Source organism: Gavia stellata, chromosome 3 (assembly GCF_030936135.1).
Source record: "Gavia stellata isolate bGavSte3 chromosome 3, bGavSte3.hap2, whole genome shotgun sequence".
Lineage (NCBI taxonomy): Eukaryota > Metazoa > Chordata > Aves > Gaviiformes > Gaviidae > Gavia > Gavia stellata.
The window spans coordinates 37402206-37422450 of record NC_082596.1 but is presented as its reverse complement, the minus strand read 5'-3'; the positions used below and the strand labels follow the sequence as shown (position 1 = coordinate 37422450).

At 38.8% G+C, this 20245-nt stretch overlaps 1 protein-coding gene across 7 annotated transcripts in view; it reads left to right on the top strand.

Annotated features, from left to right (window-relative positions):
* Nucleotides 1-17260, top strand: part of SULF1 (sulfatase 1) — a 65103-nt gene extending 47843 nt beyond the window's left edge. For 4 of the 7 annotated variants that reach the window (XM_059815879.1, XM_059815878.1, XM_059815877.1 and 1 more), the window contains 10 exons: nucleotides 107-323; nucleotides 3258-3504; nucleotides 4582-4678; nucleotides 4764-4858; nucleotides 5281-5346; nucleotides 5835-6007; nucleotides 8332-8474; nucleotides 8577-8700; nucleotides 9589-9622; nucleotides 14926-14991. In XM_059815879.1, coding sequence (XP_059671862.1) covers nucleotides 107-323; nucleotides 3258-3504; nucleotides 4582-4678; nucleotides 4764-4858; nucleotides 5281-5346; nucleotides 5835-6007; nucleotides 8332-8474; nucleotides 8577-8700; nucleotides 9589-9622; nucleotides 14926-14956 — 1227 coding nt within the window. In that variant the 3' untranslated portion in view covers nucleotides 14957-14991. Of the gene's footprint in view, nucleotides 1-106; nucleotides 324-3257; nucleotides 3505-4581; nucleotides 4679-4763; nucleotides 4859-5280; nucleotides 5347-5834; nucleotides 6008-8331; nucleotides 8475-8576; nucleotides 8701-9588; nucleotides 9696-14925 lie in introns of those variants that run through there. The other 3 variants (XM_059815883.1, XM_059815881.1, XM_059815876.1) reach the window with 2 other exon arrangements.
* The last annotated feature ends 2985 nt before the right edge of the window (nucleotides 17261-20245 follow it).

Here is a 20245-nt window from a genome sequence, read left to right as displayed (position 1 = left end):
TGCTTAATTTTTTAAGAAATTTGCCTGTCTTGTTTTACAACCCACCTGAAAGTAGCAGGGGTTTGGAAGGCTGCTGGGAAATCGTCTTCGTTTCTCTTTCTCACAGAAGTGGCAGTGCACAGAGGATGCTTCCGGCAAACTTCGAATTCACAAGTGTAAGGTATCTAGCGACATACTTGCCATCAGAAAAAGAACCCGCAGCATACACTCCCGGGGATACAGCAGTAAAGACAAAGACTGCAACTGCGGAGACACTGATTACCGAAGCAGCAGGACCCAAAGAAAAAATCAAAGACAGTTCTTGAGAAACCCTAATGCGCAAAGTAAGTGTTATCTGATCGCTGGGACTGGGAGGCAGAGAGTGGGGGGAATGGCTAGCAGAGTGTTGGGTTACCAGCGCGCTCTTGTCCTCACCTCCCTGTCTCCCGAGTACATCCGTAATTGACAGTCAGGTTCTACATAATTGCCTCTGTAATAACAATACTACTAACAACAACAATATTTATGCTTTGGATCACGGTGAGGAATAGTCTTCAGGCTGGTGGTGGTGGTGGTGGTGGTGGTGATGCTCTGGGGCCACCTATCGCGCTGCTCAGACATGACACCCCGGTGGCAGCCGCGGATGAATAGGTGCCGTTATTTGCTAAGGTGGCCGGAGCAAGTGTTTTCTTGCATCGTTAACGCTGAATTCACATGCTCTCTGGTGCGATCCCAAAGACATCGTTTACGTGAGGCACTGCAGTGCTCTGGCTGCTGTCGGGCTGAAATTCTGCTCGGCTGTAATTCCCGGCAAGTCAGTACCGGGATCCCCGCAGGGACACGAGTGAGATTGCAGTGTCCTCTAGTGGAGTGTGGGCTGAAGGGAATGTACAAGAGGGTTTTAGGACAGCAATGCTTGGATTTGTTTCTGCTAATGATTTCTACAAAAGAAGCCTGTTTAAAGAAGCCATTATTTTAAATGGAACAAGTATTTTCATCTATCAGCCCAGCGATGAAAGTGAAGCTCTGTAGCAATACAAGCGGACCTGGATTTCAGACCGTGTTCAAGACCAGGCTGCATTTTCCTGAGCTCTGTCTAGAATACTAGACTGGGGAATGAAATAAAGATGGGTCTTTAAAACAGGAAGATAGTGAAGTCGTATGAGAAATGTGAAAGTCAGAAGATGCTGCGCAGCTGTCTATGAAATAAGAAAATAATGTCAGTATAATCAAAAATATTTCCTGATTCAAAGCCTCCCCCACTCTGGATGTGAACAAGAATCCCTGGTATTCTTTGCACATTCAACCACAATATTGTCTGTCTTGAGTTGTCCCATTGTTCAGACTAAATGCTGCCTTGATATAATTTCTTCCATTTGTTTAGTTCTAAGGAGCTTGACAGTTTGTACAGGCAGACCTCTGCTGAAAGTCTACATGTCACAGACTGCCAGGGTGGTTCTCAAACTGGGGGACATTCCCCTAAATGATATTTTCAAGGGGAGATACCTGCCATGTACCTTGGAAAGAAAAGGTGTTCCCAGGGCACCAGCAAGGGCTGAATGGGGATTGCAGCTGGGGGGGGAGTGACCTGGGGAGAGAAAGAGAAGGAATTATGGAAAACATCTGAAGGGGGCATCAGAAAAAATCCATTTATTATGCTTTTCTCCTTTACAGTTCTTACTCCTCTTCCCTCTTCTGCCTCCTCCTCCAAATCCTCCTTTGCACTCATCCAAGCAGAGCACAGACAGACTCATGATGATAAGACATTGTTAAGGAAATTACTAGTTCAGGCCTCAGTTTTCAGATGACACTTGGATAAGATGCTTATATATGTCAGACTCTTCCGGTGACTTAATTAACAAGTAGTATCATCAGAGACTGTTACAATGCCAGAAATGGTCCCATCTGACCCTATGAATCTTTCTGCATTATTTTATTAAAGAGTAATATGGTTATAAATCAGAAAGATGCTTTGAAACTAGGGTTTTTCTCTTCAGGAAGATGAATGTCTTCATTGACTTGGCTGGGAAGCCTGTTTTTCACCTAACAGCAGGCAACCATTGAAACAGGTTAGAAGGACAGGGTGGTTTGAATGAAGAGGTGAATGAGGCTCACTATCTGCACTTCTAAAAGATTCTTGCGGGAAAGGTTCAGTGTGAGTCTCTCAAAGACACTAACATAAAAACTGCCATAGAACTGACACTACCTGCCAAAGGCAGTACTTTCTTAGAACTCCCGTTCTATTCTGCTGCATGAATTATTATTAACTGTTAAGTGACAAAGGTGTGCTCAGCATAGATGTAACAAATGGAAATGTCCTACAACTGATTTTTTAGAAGCTGAAATATGTATTTCTAAGGCTCTGTGTGTGTGGTTTTGCTAGATAGAATACACTTTGGTGTGGTATTGTGGGTTATATCAGCTTGCTTTGGGACAAGTGCATTTAGCAAAAGAAGTAAAAAATGTAAGATCTTCTAGACTGAGCCCAAACACAGGTATTCTTGTACATAACATTAAAAAACCCTCAAAGAGTTAATTGGCTTAGTTAATCTGACGCATATACACTGCTGTACTTGCCAAATTCCAAGACAGTAACTAAAAGAGCTGTAACCCTACTAAGCTCCAAGCTTTCAATGAGTAAAAGTGACACAATAAATCTCACTGTAGCTCTGCTATGCAGCAAGTTTTTGGTGGTCTATGACTTGTACACATAGATACGGATGACGTGTATGTCCAAGTATATATATGTATATACATATAGATACATATACACTGATATATGATGGATTCTTGCCCTTTTAATGCCTACCTTTAAAAAGGAAAAGTGTTATCCTTTTAAGAAATCATTTTTATTCTAAAGCTTAAGTCAAATTTATGTCACATGCCAATTTACAGGTGGTGGCCTTGTTTCAGTATTGTATGGTTTAATTTTCTAAAGTGGTTTCTAATCCTATGGTCTTTGATTTTTTGAGTGTCTCTTTCTAGATATCTGATTTCTAAGATACTGATTTTATTTGTGGATATAGATGCTAACTGTGGCAAAAGGACAGACTAGCATGAAATGCAAACCTTGAAGCATTCGAAATCTGATGCTACACATGAAAGTGTGGGCCCTGACATATCAAAAGATCATTAAATAAGTTTCTGTAAAGCCACAGAAAAAAATAAACTGTTTTTACTGAACAGCATTCTTGCTCTTTGGAGTATGCTGTGTGTTCATGGTATAGGTCATGTAGATACGTATATGCAACCAGGAATATTTCTGTCTTCTGCTTCAGAATACAAACCCCGATTTGTTCACACTCGCCAAACCCGATCCTTGTCTGTGGAATTTGAAGGTGAAATATATGACATAAATCTGGAAGAGGAAGAACTGCAGGTGTTAAAGACCAAAAGTATCACCAAGCGTCACAATGCTGAAAACGAGGAAGAAGCAGAGGAAACCGATGGTGCTCCTGGTGACTCAATGATTGCTGATGGCACTGATGCCATAGATCAACCCAACTCTGTCAGAGTGACGCACAAGTACAATTGCTTTTTCTGGGGCTTTTTTTTCTTAAAATGAAATCTTCGTTTTCTAGTTGTATTCTCTCTCCTTCCATTTTTTATGACTTTATGGTTACAATATTTAAGAACTTAAAGCTATCATAGATTTTAGATAAACCTGAGTTGTATTTGTTAGTAGGTGGAATAATTTAATTTTAGTATGTGTATTTTAAAGGGAGGCATCTAGTTCAGGTTTTATTTCTGAGGAGTAGGCATCTCCAGAGGGAGATTCATCCTCCATATCAAAACACTCATCGTATGATGGATTAATCACCCTGTGAAGCTGACACTCCTGCTGTTCTTTATAAAGTCTAGGCTACCAGCTTAGCATAGAGGTCTAAATTTGAGGCGACTGAAATCCCACTCTAAATGAGGACAGATTAGATCAGTTACATCATCTTTCTTAACGCTTAGTTGCTTGCAGCCACTACCGTTAGCTAAGATACATTAGACCTGTTTATCTCTGAAGTGACTGGCAATCATTTTTCCATCCTGGAAGATGCCTAAATCTGAATGAAAAGTCAAAAATCTCAAAATATTTTTTATTTTAAAAAAGCTAATATGATTGATCTGAAAAGCCAGGCAGATGCAGGCAACAAAAATCTTCTATTTTAACCTTTTTATCATGTTTAAAATATAAATAGCATTTCTCTCTTTTCTTCTCTTCCTTTTTTTTTTTCCCCAAAACATCAAGGAAAACATAAAAATTAATTTTGAATAAGTAAAAATTATCTTCTTACATTGAAAATTTCCAACCATGGCATTAATAAAGCCTTAAATGACTTTCTGGAAAAGCTGTTATTATTTCTCCATAAAGTGTTTTGACTTCTACTGAATACAGTATTGTTTTCAGAATTCTTTGAGTGAGGGAAAAAACATAATAGAAAAACATGGGAAGAAATAAGCATCTAAATCTTCCTTTCTGCTATTCTTTGCAGTATAACAAAAAGTATAACAAAGAATTGATTAGGAATGTTAGAAGAAAGATAAGAAATGGGTAGGTGATTGGGAAACCACTGACTTTCTTTTTCCTATTTGTTAAACTCATATCTACAGGTGTTTTATTCTTCCAAATGACACTATTCACTGTGAAAGGGAGCTGTACCAATCCGCCAGAGCCTGGAAGGACCACAAGGCTTACATTGATAAGGAGGTAAGAGGTTTTTTAAAATCTGAGTGAAGTCTTTGCACTGCTACCTTTTCAAAGAATAATTCTGACTCAGAAATATTCTCTGCAGATCGAAGCTCTCCAAGACAAAATTAAGAATTTGAGGGAAGTTAGAGGACACCTGAAAAGAAGAAAACCAGATGAATGTGATTGTAGTAAACAGAGGTAAGAGAGGTGGCATTCAGCATTGAAAACTGCACTGATTGCTAAGGCTTACACATTTTCCAAACTTTTTGAGATGGAAAAGAAAGAACATAAGCTTTATTGATATTTATAACCACTGTAGGTAGTCATTTTAGTTAGATCCCTTTTAAGTGTAGAAGCTACTGTGAGTCAAAAGAAGATAAATATTAAAATTTTAATATTAAATATGTTAGTAGAATACTAACGTATTTGAACCCAGCTGTAGTTTTGCTATAATCTAGCATAGGCTCACTCACACAGATATAAGTTCTTTAAATGAAGTGAAAATTGTAAGTCATTCTGCATAATTCCTTAAGAAAAAGTCAAAGAACGTGTGTTTCTGGTTTGGTTTTGTGTTGAAAATGGTTTCATGACGTGATAATTCCTAATAATTTTCCCTGTAGCTATTACAACAAAGAGAAAGGGGTAAAGGCCCAAGAGAAACTCAAGAGCCATCTTCATCCCTTCAAGTAAGATTATTATTATCTTCTCACTCGCTCAGCTGGTTTTATTGGTGACTGGAGAAATATCATTTTTTGGGTTTGGGGTTTTTTTTGTGGAGAGGGCAAGGGAGGAGGCGAGGGAAAGAAAAGGTCACATACAGCAAGCTCTTGCAAGAAACCTTCAGTAGTTTTGGACAGTCTTTTGAAAGTTTATGGATAATATTTTTTAAACCTATTGATAGAAAATAGATGAAATTAATCATTTCAGAAGCTGACTGACCTCACAATTGTTAAAAAGATCCAGTTAAAACTAAATGCAACAGTGCATCATTTCTCATGCTTGCTGAAGAGAACACCTTGTCGTGACAACTGGGGTGGAAGCTGAGCTAGAAGAGGGGCATATTCTCATCCTCTCATCTTTAAAAAAGCCAGAAAGATGTAAAAGCTGCTAATGCTGTTGTTAACTAAATAGAGACTGTTCTGTCTCAGCTGTGCCCAACTTTCTCTCCGAACAGAGAAGCAGCACAGGAAGTGGATGGCAAACTGCAGCTGTTCAAAGAGAACCGGAGAAGGAAGAAGGAAAGGAAAGGGAAAAAGCGCCAGAAGAAAGGAGATGAGTGTAGCCTTCCTGGACTGACGTGTTTTACCCACGACAACAACCACTGGCAAACAGCACCGTTCTGGAACTGTAAGTGTTATGTCCACATGCAGACGTGATCTAGTTTATCCTCTGCTGTGTAACAGAGTTTCCACTTCATGCAATCAGAGCATTATTTTGAAGAACTGGTGCTTAGTAATGCTGCTTCTGCAGTTATTCTGAAGGATGAAGGAAGAATGTCACTTGAGTATGCTTGTAAATGTTGCATTATTTATATGAAATTATCACAAAAGGCTCGATGCTAAACACTGCAGAAGCAAAAAGGAGAGTTGGCCTCTAAAACATAGGCCTTCGTAACCAGCCACTGAGATTTGTGTCATCTCTTGGAGATCAAGATGACCAAATATTTCATAGGAATTTTAATTGGATTTCCAGTTATTAATAAAAACCTTATTCTTCCAATTGTCATAAATCCTTTTTGGCCTTGTCTTTTAATTTCATCACAAACTTCAACACATAAGAGGTCTACTTTAATTTTACCATTTTGCTTTCAAAATGTATCAAAAAGCTTAACTTACTGTGAAGAAAATACAGCTACTATCCCTTACGAATTCTTCCCATTATTCCCATTTTATATATTCTAAAAGAATTTAAAAATCACAACTGTGGAACACTCACCTGGTGTATAAGAACAAAATATTATAGCTAGAAAAATATTTTAAGTTCCTTTAAGCTTCAGGGTATATAGATAAACCTATTGAGGCATGCTTCAACATTTCTCAATATTCAGCATTAACAAAACAACACCTTTCTCATCTTTGGTGGCGGAGGAAGAAAAGTGATTGAAAACTTTACTTTCAAAAACTTTAAGATCAAATGATGATTACGTTACAACATATTTGACTCCAAGCAGAAAATTTGCTAAGAACAATTTTTCATTTGGAGAAAGAAGCTGTCTCCTAGGGATAATCTGTTCTGATTGCACTAGGACTTCTGCTAACATGCTTTTTTACATTTTAGGATATTCCTAAAGTAGTCATATGTATGATCTTTGTTTTAAAGACAACAATTAAATTGGCTTATTACTTTTTAACTGTGGAGTAACAAACAGTTACAAAAAGCATTCTCATTTTGCTGTGCATTCTGGCAATGCTCCAGCAAAAGTCATGGGGTAAAAGCATGTCCCTTTGACACAGTCCATAACTTAAAGAAGAGCTAGTGTCTTATAATATCATTACTATTTTTATGAAGTTTGTTCAAAACACTGATACTGTTGCAGCTAGTCACAGTACTAATAACAAATCTAAATAACTCTAAATAAAAATCTAAGGCAATATTAATATTTTATTATTGGAATTAAAGAGGCATTCTTCTACAGGAAAACTTCGTTAGCAGTTTGTTTGAAAATTAAGAGGTACCTTTCTTACAGCCTTTTCAGCTAGCAGAAAAAGACTATAGACAAGATATTCCCAGGTCTCCTCTATGACTGCTCGCATCACTGTGACAGCTGGGTCCAGGTGTCTTCAGTCTGGAGTGGAAGCCTGCTCTAGGTTTCCCCAGGTTGAAAAGTGAAAATGAGGTGTAATCCACTTACACTGCTTGAGATTGTCCTACAAAGGCCTAACCGAACGATTCAATTTCCCTCTTATTTGGGTATCAAATAAACAAAATGAGGGATTGCAGTTCAAAACAATAGTTAAGTGGTTACCTTAGGCAACCTCAAGCCAATAAGGGAGAGCTACTTATAATGAGGCATAGGATTATCCATTGGTCTTCCTTCCTTGCTTCTTCCATCTTTCCCGCATTCAAGGTGCCAGGCAAGCTCCCTGCTTGCAAACCCATCTCTTCATTGCCTAATCTCTCTCACTTGCCTCATTCCCGTGCACTGCCTTGTGCTTTCTTGACTGCTGTGTCATTTCCATCTCACTTATGATATCAACTAGCAATTTGACATTCCTCTGTAGTGCTTAAACTTCTGTAATTTTCTCTTGTACCTGTATCTCAGAGGCTCTGCTAGGTTAAGGTTACTTACTGTTGAGGGAAATGGTACCCTTATATATAGTAAGCAATCCCAGTAAATCTTTTTGTATACAAATCTTAAGGATCAGGATTTGTGCTGTTGTTTTGTAAAGTTTGAGTTCTGCTCAGTCCCAATAAACCATATATAACTCAGAACAGAATATGCCTCATTAATTATAGGATTCACTATCTTCTGATTTCTTTAACTGTATATTTGTGAAAATTACTTGTTAGCAATATTTATTCTGTTGTAGATGAGAATCTAACATTATTCAAATAGATTTTTTTAAATCAATCTAGAATTTAAGTACCTGAAGATCTATAGAACTCTCGCTAGTAGAAGAAACAAACATTATTTTCCACTGAAAAATAATAACTTGTTTCTTTAATTACAGTGGGCTCTTTCTGTGCTTGCACAAGTTCAAATAACAACACTTACTGGTGTTTGCGAACAGTTAATGACACCCACAATTTCCTCTTTTGTGAGTTTGCAACTGGATTCTTGGAATATTTTGATATGAACACTGATCCCTATCAGGTAAACCCCTTTCCCTATTACAAAAAGTTATTCACTAGACTCCTCTAGGTTTTTTTTATTTCTGTTAACAAGTATTTTTCCCTCCATTCCTCTTTTTCTCAGCTGACAAATACAGTACACACAGTGGAAAGAGGCATTTTGAATCAATTGCACATACAGCTAATGGAACTGCGAAGTTGTCAAGGCTATAAGCAGTGCAATCCAAGGCCAAAGGGACTTGAAACAGGTACAAGAAGTGTTTATTTCTATTTTATTTCTTTTTTTTTAATCTGCTTATGTACTAATTGTATCCATGAAGTGTCGCTCTGCTGTGTTGCTCCAAGTACTTTGGAATGATCCATATACACCATCCTGCACAACCGCATGACCAGGAAAGCTTCTTTGCAAGTTTGCATAGGTTATTCTAGACAGATATTGATAGCAAACAACATTTGACAGAAATGCTGCAGAAAGGTCATCATGTTATTTGCGCTAAGCAATAACAAGCATATCCAGATCTTTCATAGTCGTAGCTCTTTTCTCTGTTGTAGGGTTTATTTGGTTAGGTTTTGCCTCCCAGTAGCAGGTGAGGTATTAAATCCTGTGTTCATTCCAGCTGCTGTCTGTCTATATGAACAACCTCAGGCTCTACACCGCAACTGAGACTTAACATTGCGAACTTCTCATCAGCAGTAGTCCCCTCCATTTTTGAGGAAGGCAGTATTTCTTTGCAACAGTCTCTGAGTAGAAAAATAGCTGTTATTTATACTTCATAACTCTGGAATTCATTGCACTTAAATTTGGTTGATTGAATATTGTGATCTTTTTTTACAGGACTATTCCCTTGTACATAATTTGTGGTGTTGCATCTTTGTATCTCTTTCTTCATCTACAAATGTTTCTCTTTTTTACAATATCTAATTGTTTGGGGTTTTATTATTTTTGAAAAACTGTGGGGTTTCAGTTCTTTTATATAAAACTTCCAGGAAATCTTTGTTGGACTGCAGCTCTGTCTTTATTTAACACAGTACATTTCTTTCTAGGAATTAGATGCTGTGCATGGAAAACTACATTGTGAATGGTTTTACAAGTTCTAAACACTAACAAAAGTTACTCTTGTATTTTCCTATATCAGGAAATAAAGATGGAGGAAGCTATGATCCACACAGGTATCCACACTTTTTTATTCTCCTCAGCAGCTTCTTTCCAAATAATTGCATGACTCCAGTCCATTTCAACTAATGTCTGTATCCTGCCGTGTTGCACACAGCATAGCTTTTGATGCATGCGTTTTCTAACTACTTTACACTGAACTTGGCAATTGTTTTTAGATCTACCATTCTGCATTTAACGTAGCTCATTGTCATAGCAAGACTTCATACAGCTCATATTCCATGCCTGTATTTCTTAGATGTTTACACGGGGAAAATGACATGAAAAGAATCACTTCTTTTGGGTTGTTTTCCTGTTGTTGGGTTGATTTTGAATTGGTTGGGGTTTTTTTTCTGGTTTTAGTTAGGAATTCTGTACAGCTTCTTTTTAAATGTAAACGAAATGTGCTTAAAAAGCTTTCTGAGGTATACGTATCCAAAGAGCCTAATCAAACCTATTGGAAGTCAAGCAAAATCTTCTCAGTGGCTTTAGGAAATGTTGGCAGATGCTGCTTTAAGCAAAAGCAGTGCTCAATGTGAGCAGCATGTGCTCAGAAGCCAGCAGGATACAGGTCAATATAAGTATGGCAGAAAGATGAGGCTCCTTTGGGCAGGGGGGCTGATGCTTTCAGACCAGGTCACAAATGCATGAAATGAAATTTCTTCAAAAGATTTTTTCAAAATATTTGAACTGAGGAAGGGCATGAGGTGAGGTTTTTTATACCTAATGCTTGAACCTGAGGAATACATGAAAGCCTGATGTTTGTAAGTATATGTATCTGTTTGCAAGTATATTTATCGTACCTACATGTTTATCATGCAGAGCCCAGTTCCTCCTGGTGGAGGAACCAGTCAAACATAAAGCAAGAGCCTGAAGAGACTGAAAAACCTCAGGTCTTAACAGTACTGCACTTGCTGTTCAGATTAATGTCTGTCAAGTGTCATATTTAGACTTGATACATTTTCCCGGTATATCAGTTTTATAGATCTTCTTCTCCATGCGCTTTGATGGATTAGCTCCTGATATACATTGTTTACCTGACATGTAAACTGGGTCCAAGGAGTATACAAGTCTAAATAAACCTTTTTTTCACAGGGTCTTCTGAAAAGAACCTTGTCATTAGCTCCCAGCAACAAGGGAACAATTAAGATAATGTATTTCAATCTTTTATAGATCTCCAATTTAAGCAGCTAATTTTTCCTTGCAGCCAATTTTGTATTTTCTCACTTAAGTAGTTTTAGGATCCAGGAAAATTATAAGCTTTTGTTTGGTTATATCCCAGTTGTTTGCATTGCTCATTACAGCCTGGTGGGAACTGGTTACTGCGATGATAGAAAGTAATCCCTGTAATTATGCTTTTAAGTCTTTCATTAGAAGACATCCTTGCAAGCATTCCTCATTTTCACAACAGATCTAACAGAAATGGCATTTTTGAATTGTAGGATTGCATGAAATAGTAGAGCATACAGGATTAAGCTTTAAATTATACCTTGCTACACTGTTTAGTAGTGAAAACACTTTAACTTCTGATACCAAGTCAATAAACATTATGCTACTAGAATAAATAGCAGGTATAGTATAACACAAGTGCTATTGCTCTGTGCCATTACATTCCAGACACCCAGTTTCTCAATATGCACAGATGCCTGCGTTCAACATTTTGGTTCAATCCCTATCTTGGTGGAAATTGGTTTTCTTTTCTAAAACAAAAAAATGTTTAAATGAACAACAACCATTTATCAGAATCATAAAACGATCTCTTAGAGGATCCTTTTCTTGATGCCTGCAGAGAAACCAGTGGAGTAAGAAAGGGAAAGCCCTATGCTGCTAAGTCACCTGAACTACCCCTTAGGCTTCCTTCAGATCGTGTCGTTCATCCACTCAGACCTGTGTCCAATTCAAAATGTCCTGAGTGAGGACAGCGCTACAGGTGTTACAAGTACAATCTTGAGACAACAGGCCTGTATGGAAACAACGAGTATGGTGCTGCTTGCTTAACTCATAGGGAGCGAGCTTCAACAGGGAAGAACTCATGTCACCTGTGTCCTTTGGTGGACAGAACAACTCTGCAGACATGGTCGGTTACAGGATGTGGGAATGGCACACTCCTCTCTCCTCTCCTGCTTGTCTAAGGTTTTTCAAAGCCGCTAAGGAGATGATTGTACCTGCTTGTCTTTAGGCTCAGTGAAGATATATCCAGATCCCTTATTAGTTTTGAGACAACGCGGCCACTGATGGCATCATGGGACTCCGGGGTCTGATAATTGGCGAGTGAAGCTTAGCTAATGCTTGACTTTTAAAAATTGGAAGATGTTTTACTGTGAACAGTTAGCAAAAATTTTTCCTCTCTTTTGGGTCTATGACATAGCTGAGAGATTCCAAAATACTGATTGAGGAAACCACTGCCATGCTGTTACTCAAATGCAACTCATCTGCACTTTCCTATCTCACACCTGTTTGTAATGAGATTTCTTACAGGGGAAAACCTTTTCTTTCCTCTCTCCTTCCTGCTGTGTGCTTTGATTTCAGTGGGAAACTTTTTGTGCTTACTGCTGAGTTGTGGAATTAAGCTGTGAGGTAACTCACTCAGTCGACCAACATACAGCCAGCTCTAGGACCTTGACTTTGCTTTCCTATTTGTTTAACATGTATTAATACAAGTTACCTCTGTCCCATGTCTTTAAACAAGTTATTTTTTTCTGCTTAACATGAAGATCATTGAACAATTCTCAGTGCCTTCCCAGCTGTGAAACTCCTCCGAGACTGCAGAAACAGTGCCATGTTTAGAGCGAAAAAAAAGATCCAGCATGAAGGACCATGTAGCTCTGACTCAGCCTTTGAGCTATTTTGTAGGAACATAGCAAACTCCTTGCTGATCTTACTTCTGTGCAGCACAGCCCCGTTGCCCCGCTGCTGAGACTGATGAGAAACCTGTTCCTCTTCCCGGGCCCCCAGACCTCCCCGCTGCCCACCCTGACACTCAGGCTTGCCAGCTCAACCCCCTGTCCCACTGCCTGGGACAGGCAGCAGAGCCTCCTCTGGGCCCAAAGGCACCGTTCTGGCCCCGGCTTTGCCCCTCGCTGCCCTGGTCCATCCCCAGACCTCTTCCTGGTCAAACGGCACCACTCCAGTTTCAGTTTCTTCCATCACATACCAAACCACTTCTGCCACTGACTTTCCTACAGCAGTTTGTTTTACTATACAGGCTCTGATTTGGCAAAGAAAAAAAAATATGAAACTATTAATACAAATAATAACAGAGAAAAATTTAAATATTGTCGCATTTGCAGTGTGGTTAATATCTTAGAGGGTTTGGTGACTAAATTCCTCAAAAATGCATCCCTTCATATAATGTTTTCTAGGGCCCTTTATACCTCTAAGTACTGGAATAGTAAGACTTTTTTTTCTTGAAACCTCTGCAGTATTTAATTATTTTTTGTTTCAGGAAACAAACGAGCCATAATTTGTCTTACGAAGATGACTCTCATGTGGCCATGCCATGATTTTATTTCTCTTGTCTACTTCAGGAAAAGAAAGAAGGAAAACTCTCTGTCATATCTGTCCTGTTGGATCCAAAAAGCTTTTGTTGCCTCCTGTAATAGGGAGTTTGCCAAGTGTTTGCAAAAAAAAATATTTTTAGAACTTGCTTTAAAAAAACCAAGATATTTAAATTTTATGTTGTAAAATATTTACAGCTGTTTTAAGTGAAGAAATATCAGTTAAGATCAAAGATTCAGGTGTTTCCAAGTGAGGAAAGTGGTCTTCCTTTGGTGCAGAATAAGGCCCCTCATCCTAAGAAAATCTCAAGCTTTTTTCTGACCATAATGGTATTTTTCTGACTTTCCATATGATGGACTAACTGACCATAATGGTATTTTTCTGACTTTCCATATGATGGACTAAATAGTGGAGAAATTCTTTCCACTGTGAAATCCCAAGCTAGTAAAGAAGCAAAGACTATAAGCTATGATAGATACAAGTTGTATGTTCTGTTTTACTTGAACAACGAGAAAGGCCAAGTTAAAATGCAAAGAAATTAATGGAGATGCCACGAACCCACCGTAGGGATGAAAGGCTCAATACAGATAAATATTTGTGCTCAGTTCACGCTGTTGGACTATAGCCACTTGAACTTCCAAGGTAATTACTACTAGTCTACCTGCCTGTACAATTTTCAGAAAGAAAGTCAGTCATCTCAGTGAACTAATTACTAAATATTGCCTACAACATTGTCTGTAAGGACAAATTGCCACTTTCCCTGACAGGCTTTTGCATTATCTAATTAGTTTTTCCTTGTAGTCCACTTTGTTGATAAAATCTTTGGACTAAACACAGTCTGCACAGTGAATTAAATGAAGTAGTGGTGTTCAGTGTTACTTGTCAATATAAAATTTGATAATCTGGGTCACTATAGCCACTGTAGTGACTTTCAAAAATCTTTTGGAAATGGATTTCCTTCATATCTTTGCTTTTTGTGGCCGTGATCAATATAAAATACAGCTCCATTGCTACTTACAGACCCATATGTATGCACTTTATTTAAACTTATTATTTGATAAAACTGTTAGACATTTTCTTTGAAAGCTTTTTATTTTAATTAAAAAAAAATGAAAACCTTTAGGAGGTTCTGTATGTACGTATATTTTAACACTATTTTACAGAGTGGTGCAGTCCTATGAATTAAATCACACCAAGTTCTTACAGCTTTTATTTCTCCTAACTGCTCCATGTAAAGTAAAATGAATGTTTACAAAGTAAATAAGATACTACCTTTGGCTACCATTTATTAAATAAAATGTGGCTGGTTGGTTTGTAGACCATATGTCTCTAGCTACCCAGACACCAAATTGCTGTGGGCGTTGTTGGAGTTCAGGTCACTAATGGCTTTCAGGGTTAGTCCCATCTTTTATACTTAACCATTGTTCATTTATTCCATATTTTGGTGGAGTGTTGAGGAAAGGCAAATGGAATATTTGTGTATTGAAGCATCTTCCCTGCCTTGAAATATCAGAGGAAAGATTTATCTCTGACTGTCATCACAAAGCCCCATTAGAATAGATTTTGTTCTTTTTCTTACTCAGTCCAAGGAGGTAGCAGAAGACAGGGACTTTCTTGCTGCGTGTTCAGCAGGAGCTGTGAACACACCTGAGCCCAGAATCATTAATATGATGACAGGAGATGTGGAGCATCTTACATTTTGAGCTACATACGTTATGAATAGTGGTGCTTTCAAGCCAATTGAAGTAGAAACACATGTGGAAGCTTTGCTTGCGCTTTTAAGCTGGTGTTCACCATTAGGCTTTATTCTTTCTTTCAACAGAGGACAGTTATGGGATGGATGGGAAGGCTAGCCTGCCCAATTTCACTGGCGACATCAACTGGCAAGGACTGGAAGACTTGTACAGTGTGAATGAAAGTGTATATGAATACAGATACAACTATAGACTTAGTCTGGCTGACTGGACTAATTACTTGAAGGATGTAGATAGAATGTTTGCACTGCTGAACAGTTACTACCAGCAAAATAAAACAGACAAGGCTAACACTGCTCAAAGCAACGGGGACGGAGACGAATCATCCACGCCGTTTACCTTGGTGGAAATGACTTCTGCTGAAGAATCAAGCGGCCTGCCTGCAGAAGAGTTGCAGCTTATTGTGCCAACAGATTTTGCAGCCCTTGCTTTGAGCACGGTGAATTTAAGTCATGAGAGGAAACTTGAATTAAACAATGATATTCCTGAGAAAAGTAGTTTGAATGACGCACACTGGAAAAATAATCATCAAGCTGAAAAATGGATGGAGGATAAAGAATCGGACCGTTTTGATATGGATTTCAGTGGAAACGGTTTGATAGAGTTGGAGTCCCAGCACAGCTTCATGCTACAACCCATCAGCATTCCTCAAAAAGACACTCATCAGGACAGTGGCGCTGTGGAAGATATATTTGAAGATCAAATATATCTTCCCGTGAGGTCCGATGAACCACTCGTTCATCAGGCTGTAAACGTATCCATTAAGGATTCATCTATCGGTACCCAGAAAACAGGAACTTTCTTGAAAAAAACAGTACAGGGTCTTGCAGGGGAAACTTCACAAATCCTAAATGTAGAAGGCAGTGCCTCAGCTCCACTCTCCTTGGATTAGATCAAGTTGTAAACCATTAAATAAGTTCTCCTTTTTCTTATTAGCAAACTAATAAAGGTAATCATGACAATTGACATTCCATGTTTATTGTAGATATGTTTCGCAGCTAAGTTAAGCCCGATTCAGTATTTGTCTGTGTGCATTTGTTTTGTTCACACACACATATTTTCACAGTAATTGTCCCCACTGTTAAGCAAGATTTCCAGTTTTTGATTAAAAGAAACAATGTTAACTTTCAAATGCAGTAGCACATTCTCCAAAAGCTAAAAATTATTTCTTTGAAGAAGAAAGTTACTTTCTCTACTTCCAAATGATCCCACCATGAATGAATGTTTCAGTCCACCCAATCTGTCTGCATAATGTCTTTTTCATAAATTATTTTAACCACTGGAAATTCCTAATGTCACGCTTTTGAGTAAAATGCACTTTTAAATTCTGTATGCCATACCATTTATGAATCTAATACCTTATATGTTCTTAGTTTGCTCAGTGTCTCATGTATTGTGAAACCAATAAATAGATTGACAGGAAAGAGGTAATCAGCGTGGATTGTGGAAACAGACACTTTGAATATTATTTTAGCAAAAATATTGCATGTTTTTGTTACTTTGATTTAATTAAATTTACTCTCAGAAAGGTATGGCTAATGATTGTTAACTGTAGGAGGATTTGTTTAAATTGGATTGTTTCCCTGTATGTTGATATTGTCAGTATTAAAAATCCATGAGGTTTTTTGACTTTTTTTTTTGGCTGATACTGGTAGTAAGGTTTACATCAAGACATATATACTTTTGTCACCACATCTGATTTTTATTATCCTGAACAATCTCTTGAAAGCATTATTATCATTTTGAGACTTAAATTCTTTTTGTTTTGAACAGGCATTAAAGGGAATGATAAAATAATGTTAGATTTACATTATTCTAGATACAAAAGGCACATGAGGTAAAAAGTAGTAGTTTAGATAATTTTTGTTGTTGTATGCTAAATTTTTGCTTGAACTTTACCAAACATTACATTTTATAAAGTATAATGCAAAGATGACTTTGAAAATCTGTATCACTCGAAACTTAATATCTTCCCTTGCTTTTTTATAAATTTCTAAATAATTAGCACAGCAGCAACAAAAGAGAATTACCTCAAACAGATGTAATTCCATAGTGTCCAATGCACAGGTGTTTCCTATCTGTTACATGTTATTTAGTGTAGTGAGTATTTTTTGGCTATTGCAAGCACTGCAGGTTAAACTTACATTCATTGCATTGCATTTTAAGTTGAAACTTTTTAAAAAGGAGATTCTTTTAGTAGGGTTTTAATAATTTTAAGAAGCAGTCTTTTTGATGGACTCTGTACATATGTTAAAATTACTAGCTTTTTATCTGTTGTATGTGTCTTGAGCTGATTGATAGAAAAACGTATTTATGGTCATGAATGATGCTATTTGTACATAGGTTTTAAGTTACTAGGATACAGACTGTGGTTTTAAACCTTGTATAATATTTCTGTGATACTTTTATAGAACAATTCTGGCTTCAGGAAAGTCTAGAAGCAATATTTCTTGAAATAAAAAGTGTTTTACTTTACCTGCTTCAGAGAAGTCCAGATGATCCAGTTTTCCTCCGAATTAAGATTTATTTTAAAAATATGTTAATAGTTTCAGTTTTAAGAATCCATCCACATTTAAAGCAACGGTTAACTAAATAACACACTACATTCTGTTAGTTATAAATTATTCCTGCAGATTGTGAATAATATATATTTTTTGTTTAAGACATGCTGTGATTTTTTTTTTAATTCCCAATTCATCCGATCCTTTCTTCCTTGAAGACAATGCACCGAGCTGCACAACCAGCGGTTCCCAGAAGTAAAGCAATGTTACACAGTGCCATCCCTTGCTTTGCCGCTTTCCCTCCTCCCTGCAGAGCTCTCCCTGCGAGAGCAAAGCACAGCAGACTGGATGCGCAGGGCTTAACAAGAGTGGACCACAGATCTCTAGTCAGGAGGAGTGTCTCCTCGCACAAGTCTTCACAAAAGGGAATTTAGGTTTCAAGGTAAACTCTCTCTCACTTGCACTCTGTTTCTTCAGTGGCCTGTGAATACAATTAACTTCATAAGCTAAAATCAGTCTCTGAAGCTATGCTTCTTGAACTCTTCTTTCTCCTACACAGTCCTTGGACAATGATGGTCCTGCAGATATAAGTTACAGGTGATGTTTTTTGGGAATCAGGAAAGGGGATCAACCTAAGTGTTCAAGAAGCAGTTGTTGCAACGCCAGATAGACCCGAGAGATGTCTGTCTACCCCTGGAAAGCACACTGGCAAACACAGGATGGATTTCAAAACAGGGTGCGGAACAGGCTGAGCCAGCAAGTTTGGGAGGATTTTAAGGACTTCGAGCCAGCAATGTGCCCTTGCAGCCAAGAAGGCCAATGGCATCCTGGGGTGCATCAAGAAGAGCGTGGCAAGCAGGTCGAGGGAAGTTATCCTCCCCCTCTACTTTCCCCTGAGTGAAGCCACATCTGGAGTACTGTGTCCAGTTCTGGGCTCCCCGGTTCAAGGACAGGGAACTGCTGGAGAGAGTACAGCAAAGGGCTACAAAGATGATTAGGGGACTGGAACATCTTTCTTATGAGGAAAGGCTGAGGGACTTGGGTCTTTTTAGTCTGGAGAAGACTGAGGGGGGATCTTATTAATGCTTATAAATACTTAAGGGGTGGGTGCCAGGAGGATGGGGCCAGTCTTTTTTCAGTGGTGCCCAGTGACAGGAGAAGAGGTAACGGGCACAAACTTGGTCATAGGAAGTTCCACCTAAACATGAGGAGGAATTTCTTTACTTTGAGGGTGGCAGAGCACTGGAACAAGCTGCCCAGAGAGATGGTGAAGTCTCCTTCTCTGGAGATACTCAAAACTCGCCTGGACGCATTCCTGTGCAATCTGCTCTAGGTGAACCTGCTTCGGCCTGGGGGGGTTGGACTAGATGATCTCCAGAGGTCCCTTCCAACTTCTATCATTCTGTGATTCTGTGACAAAGGCAAGTTGAAGCAAGATCCCATACAACTACCTCTCGTATCTTTGTGCAGGGAATCATCCAGCACCAACCATGTGCCCTCCATTCTTTGAAAGCACACTTGTTTGAAAGAACCAAGTAAGATGCTGTCTTCTCTCCTAATGCTTGGGTAGAGATAAAGAATAGTGTGGATCACCCATTCACCCCACTTGTCCTTCGTCCTTATGCAAGAGTTTAAATACTCAGGAAATGGCAGATATAGCATCTTCCTCAGCTTGAAAGTGGTCAACCTTGCTTCTTCCAGGACGGTGCCCCGTCTTCACAGAATAACAGAATCACTATGGTTGGAAATGACCTGTAAGATCATCAAGTCCAACCACCACCCAACACCACCATGCCCATTAAACCATGTCCCACAATGCCTCGTCCACACGTTCCTTGAACTCCTCCAGTGAGGGTGACTCCACCACTTCCCTGGGCAGCTTATTCCAGTGTTTCACCACTCTCTCAGTAAAGAAATTTTTCCTAATATCCAGTCTGAACCTCCCCTGGTGCAACTTGAGGCCATTTCCTCTTGTCCTGATAGTCTTCTAAACTATCAGAAGCTTAGATAGTGCCCTATCTTCTAAACTAGGCGGGAGCGTTTTTCACAGCTCTCTTATAGGAGTGTGGAGGAAAAAATAAAAAAAGAGACTCATTCTGTAGCTAAGAGATACAGGGAGCAATGAGCTCTAATCCTTGCTCTCTGGAAACATGCATCAAATACAAAAACAGACCAACTGAAAGAAGCCGAAAGCTGTCATATCACTAAGTAAGTGTCCTAAGCAGTGTGTTGCTATCCCAATACATTTTGCATTTCTTTCTGTACGGTACTTCTTGTCCCGTAGCTGAGGCAGTCTAGTCCATGAGCAGCGCACGGTGTGACTGTCAGGAAGCTCTTACAGGCATTAGGCAGTTGCAGGCTCAGGAAGAAAACAAATGCCTAAATCTGACTTCATCGGCAAGCGCTCCTCACATCAGGCAAGGGGAGGGCCAAGAGGAGGACCTTCTTGGCTTTTTCTGATCTGCAAAATAGTGGCAGCTGTGTCAATTTTGAAAGGCAGTACATAGTTATTTACTTTCTGAAGAGAGCCTGGAGCTGGACAGGAATAACTTCAAGGCTTGCACATCTTTGGGAGGTGTTAATGTTATGTGAAATGTTTCTCCTGGGATTTAAAAGAAGGCAGCCAGTACTGCCCTCACACCCCTGGACTGTGTGAGACACTTTGTGAGACCTCCTACCAACCGAAAGCCCTCAAGAAAAGTAAAGATGGGTAATGCTTTGTTTCCAGAACTTCAGATGAGACTTAGTTGCTGTTACAGGTAGGTAAATCCTGTTGTTCCTGAGGTGTTAATGCACACAAACAGCTATTAAAAAACCCCCCACATTTGGATCATAGCATCATTCTGGAGTTCTGCCACCTCTAGGTTTATGTGACAGTCGAGTGAAG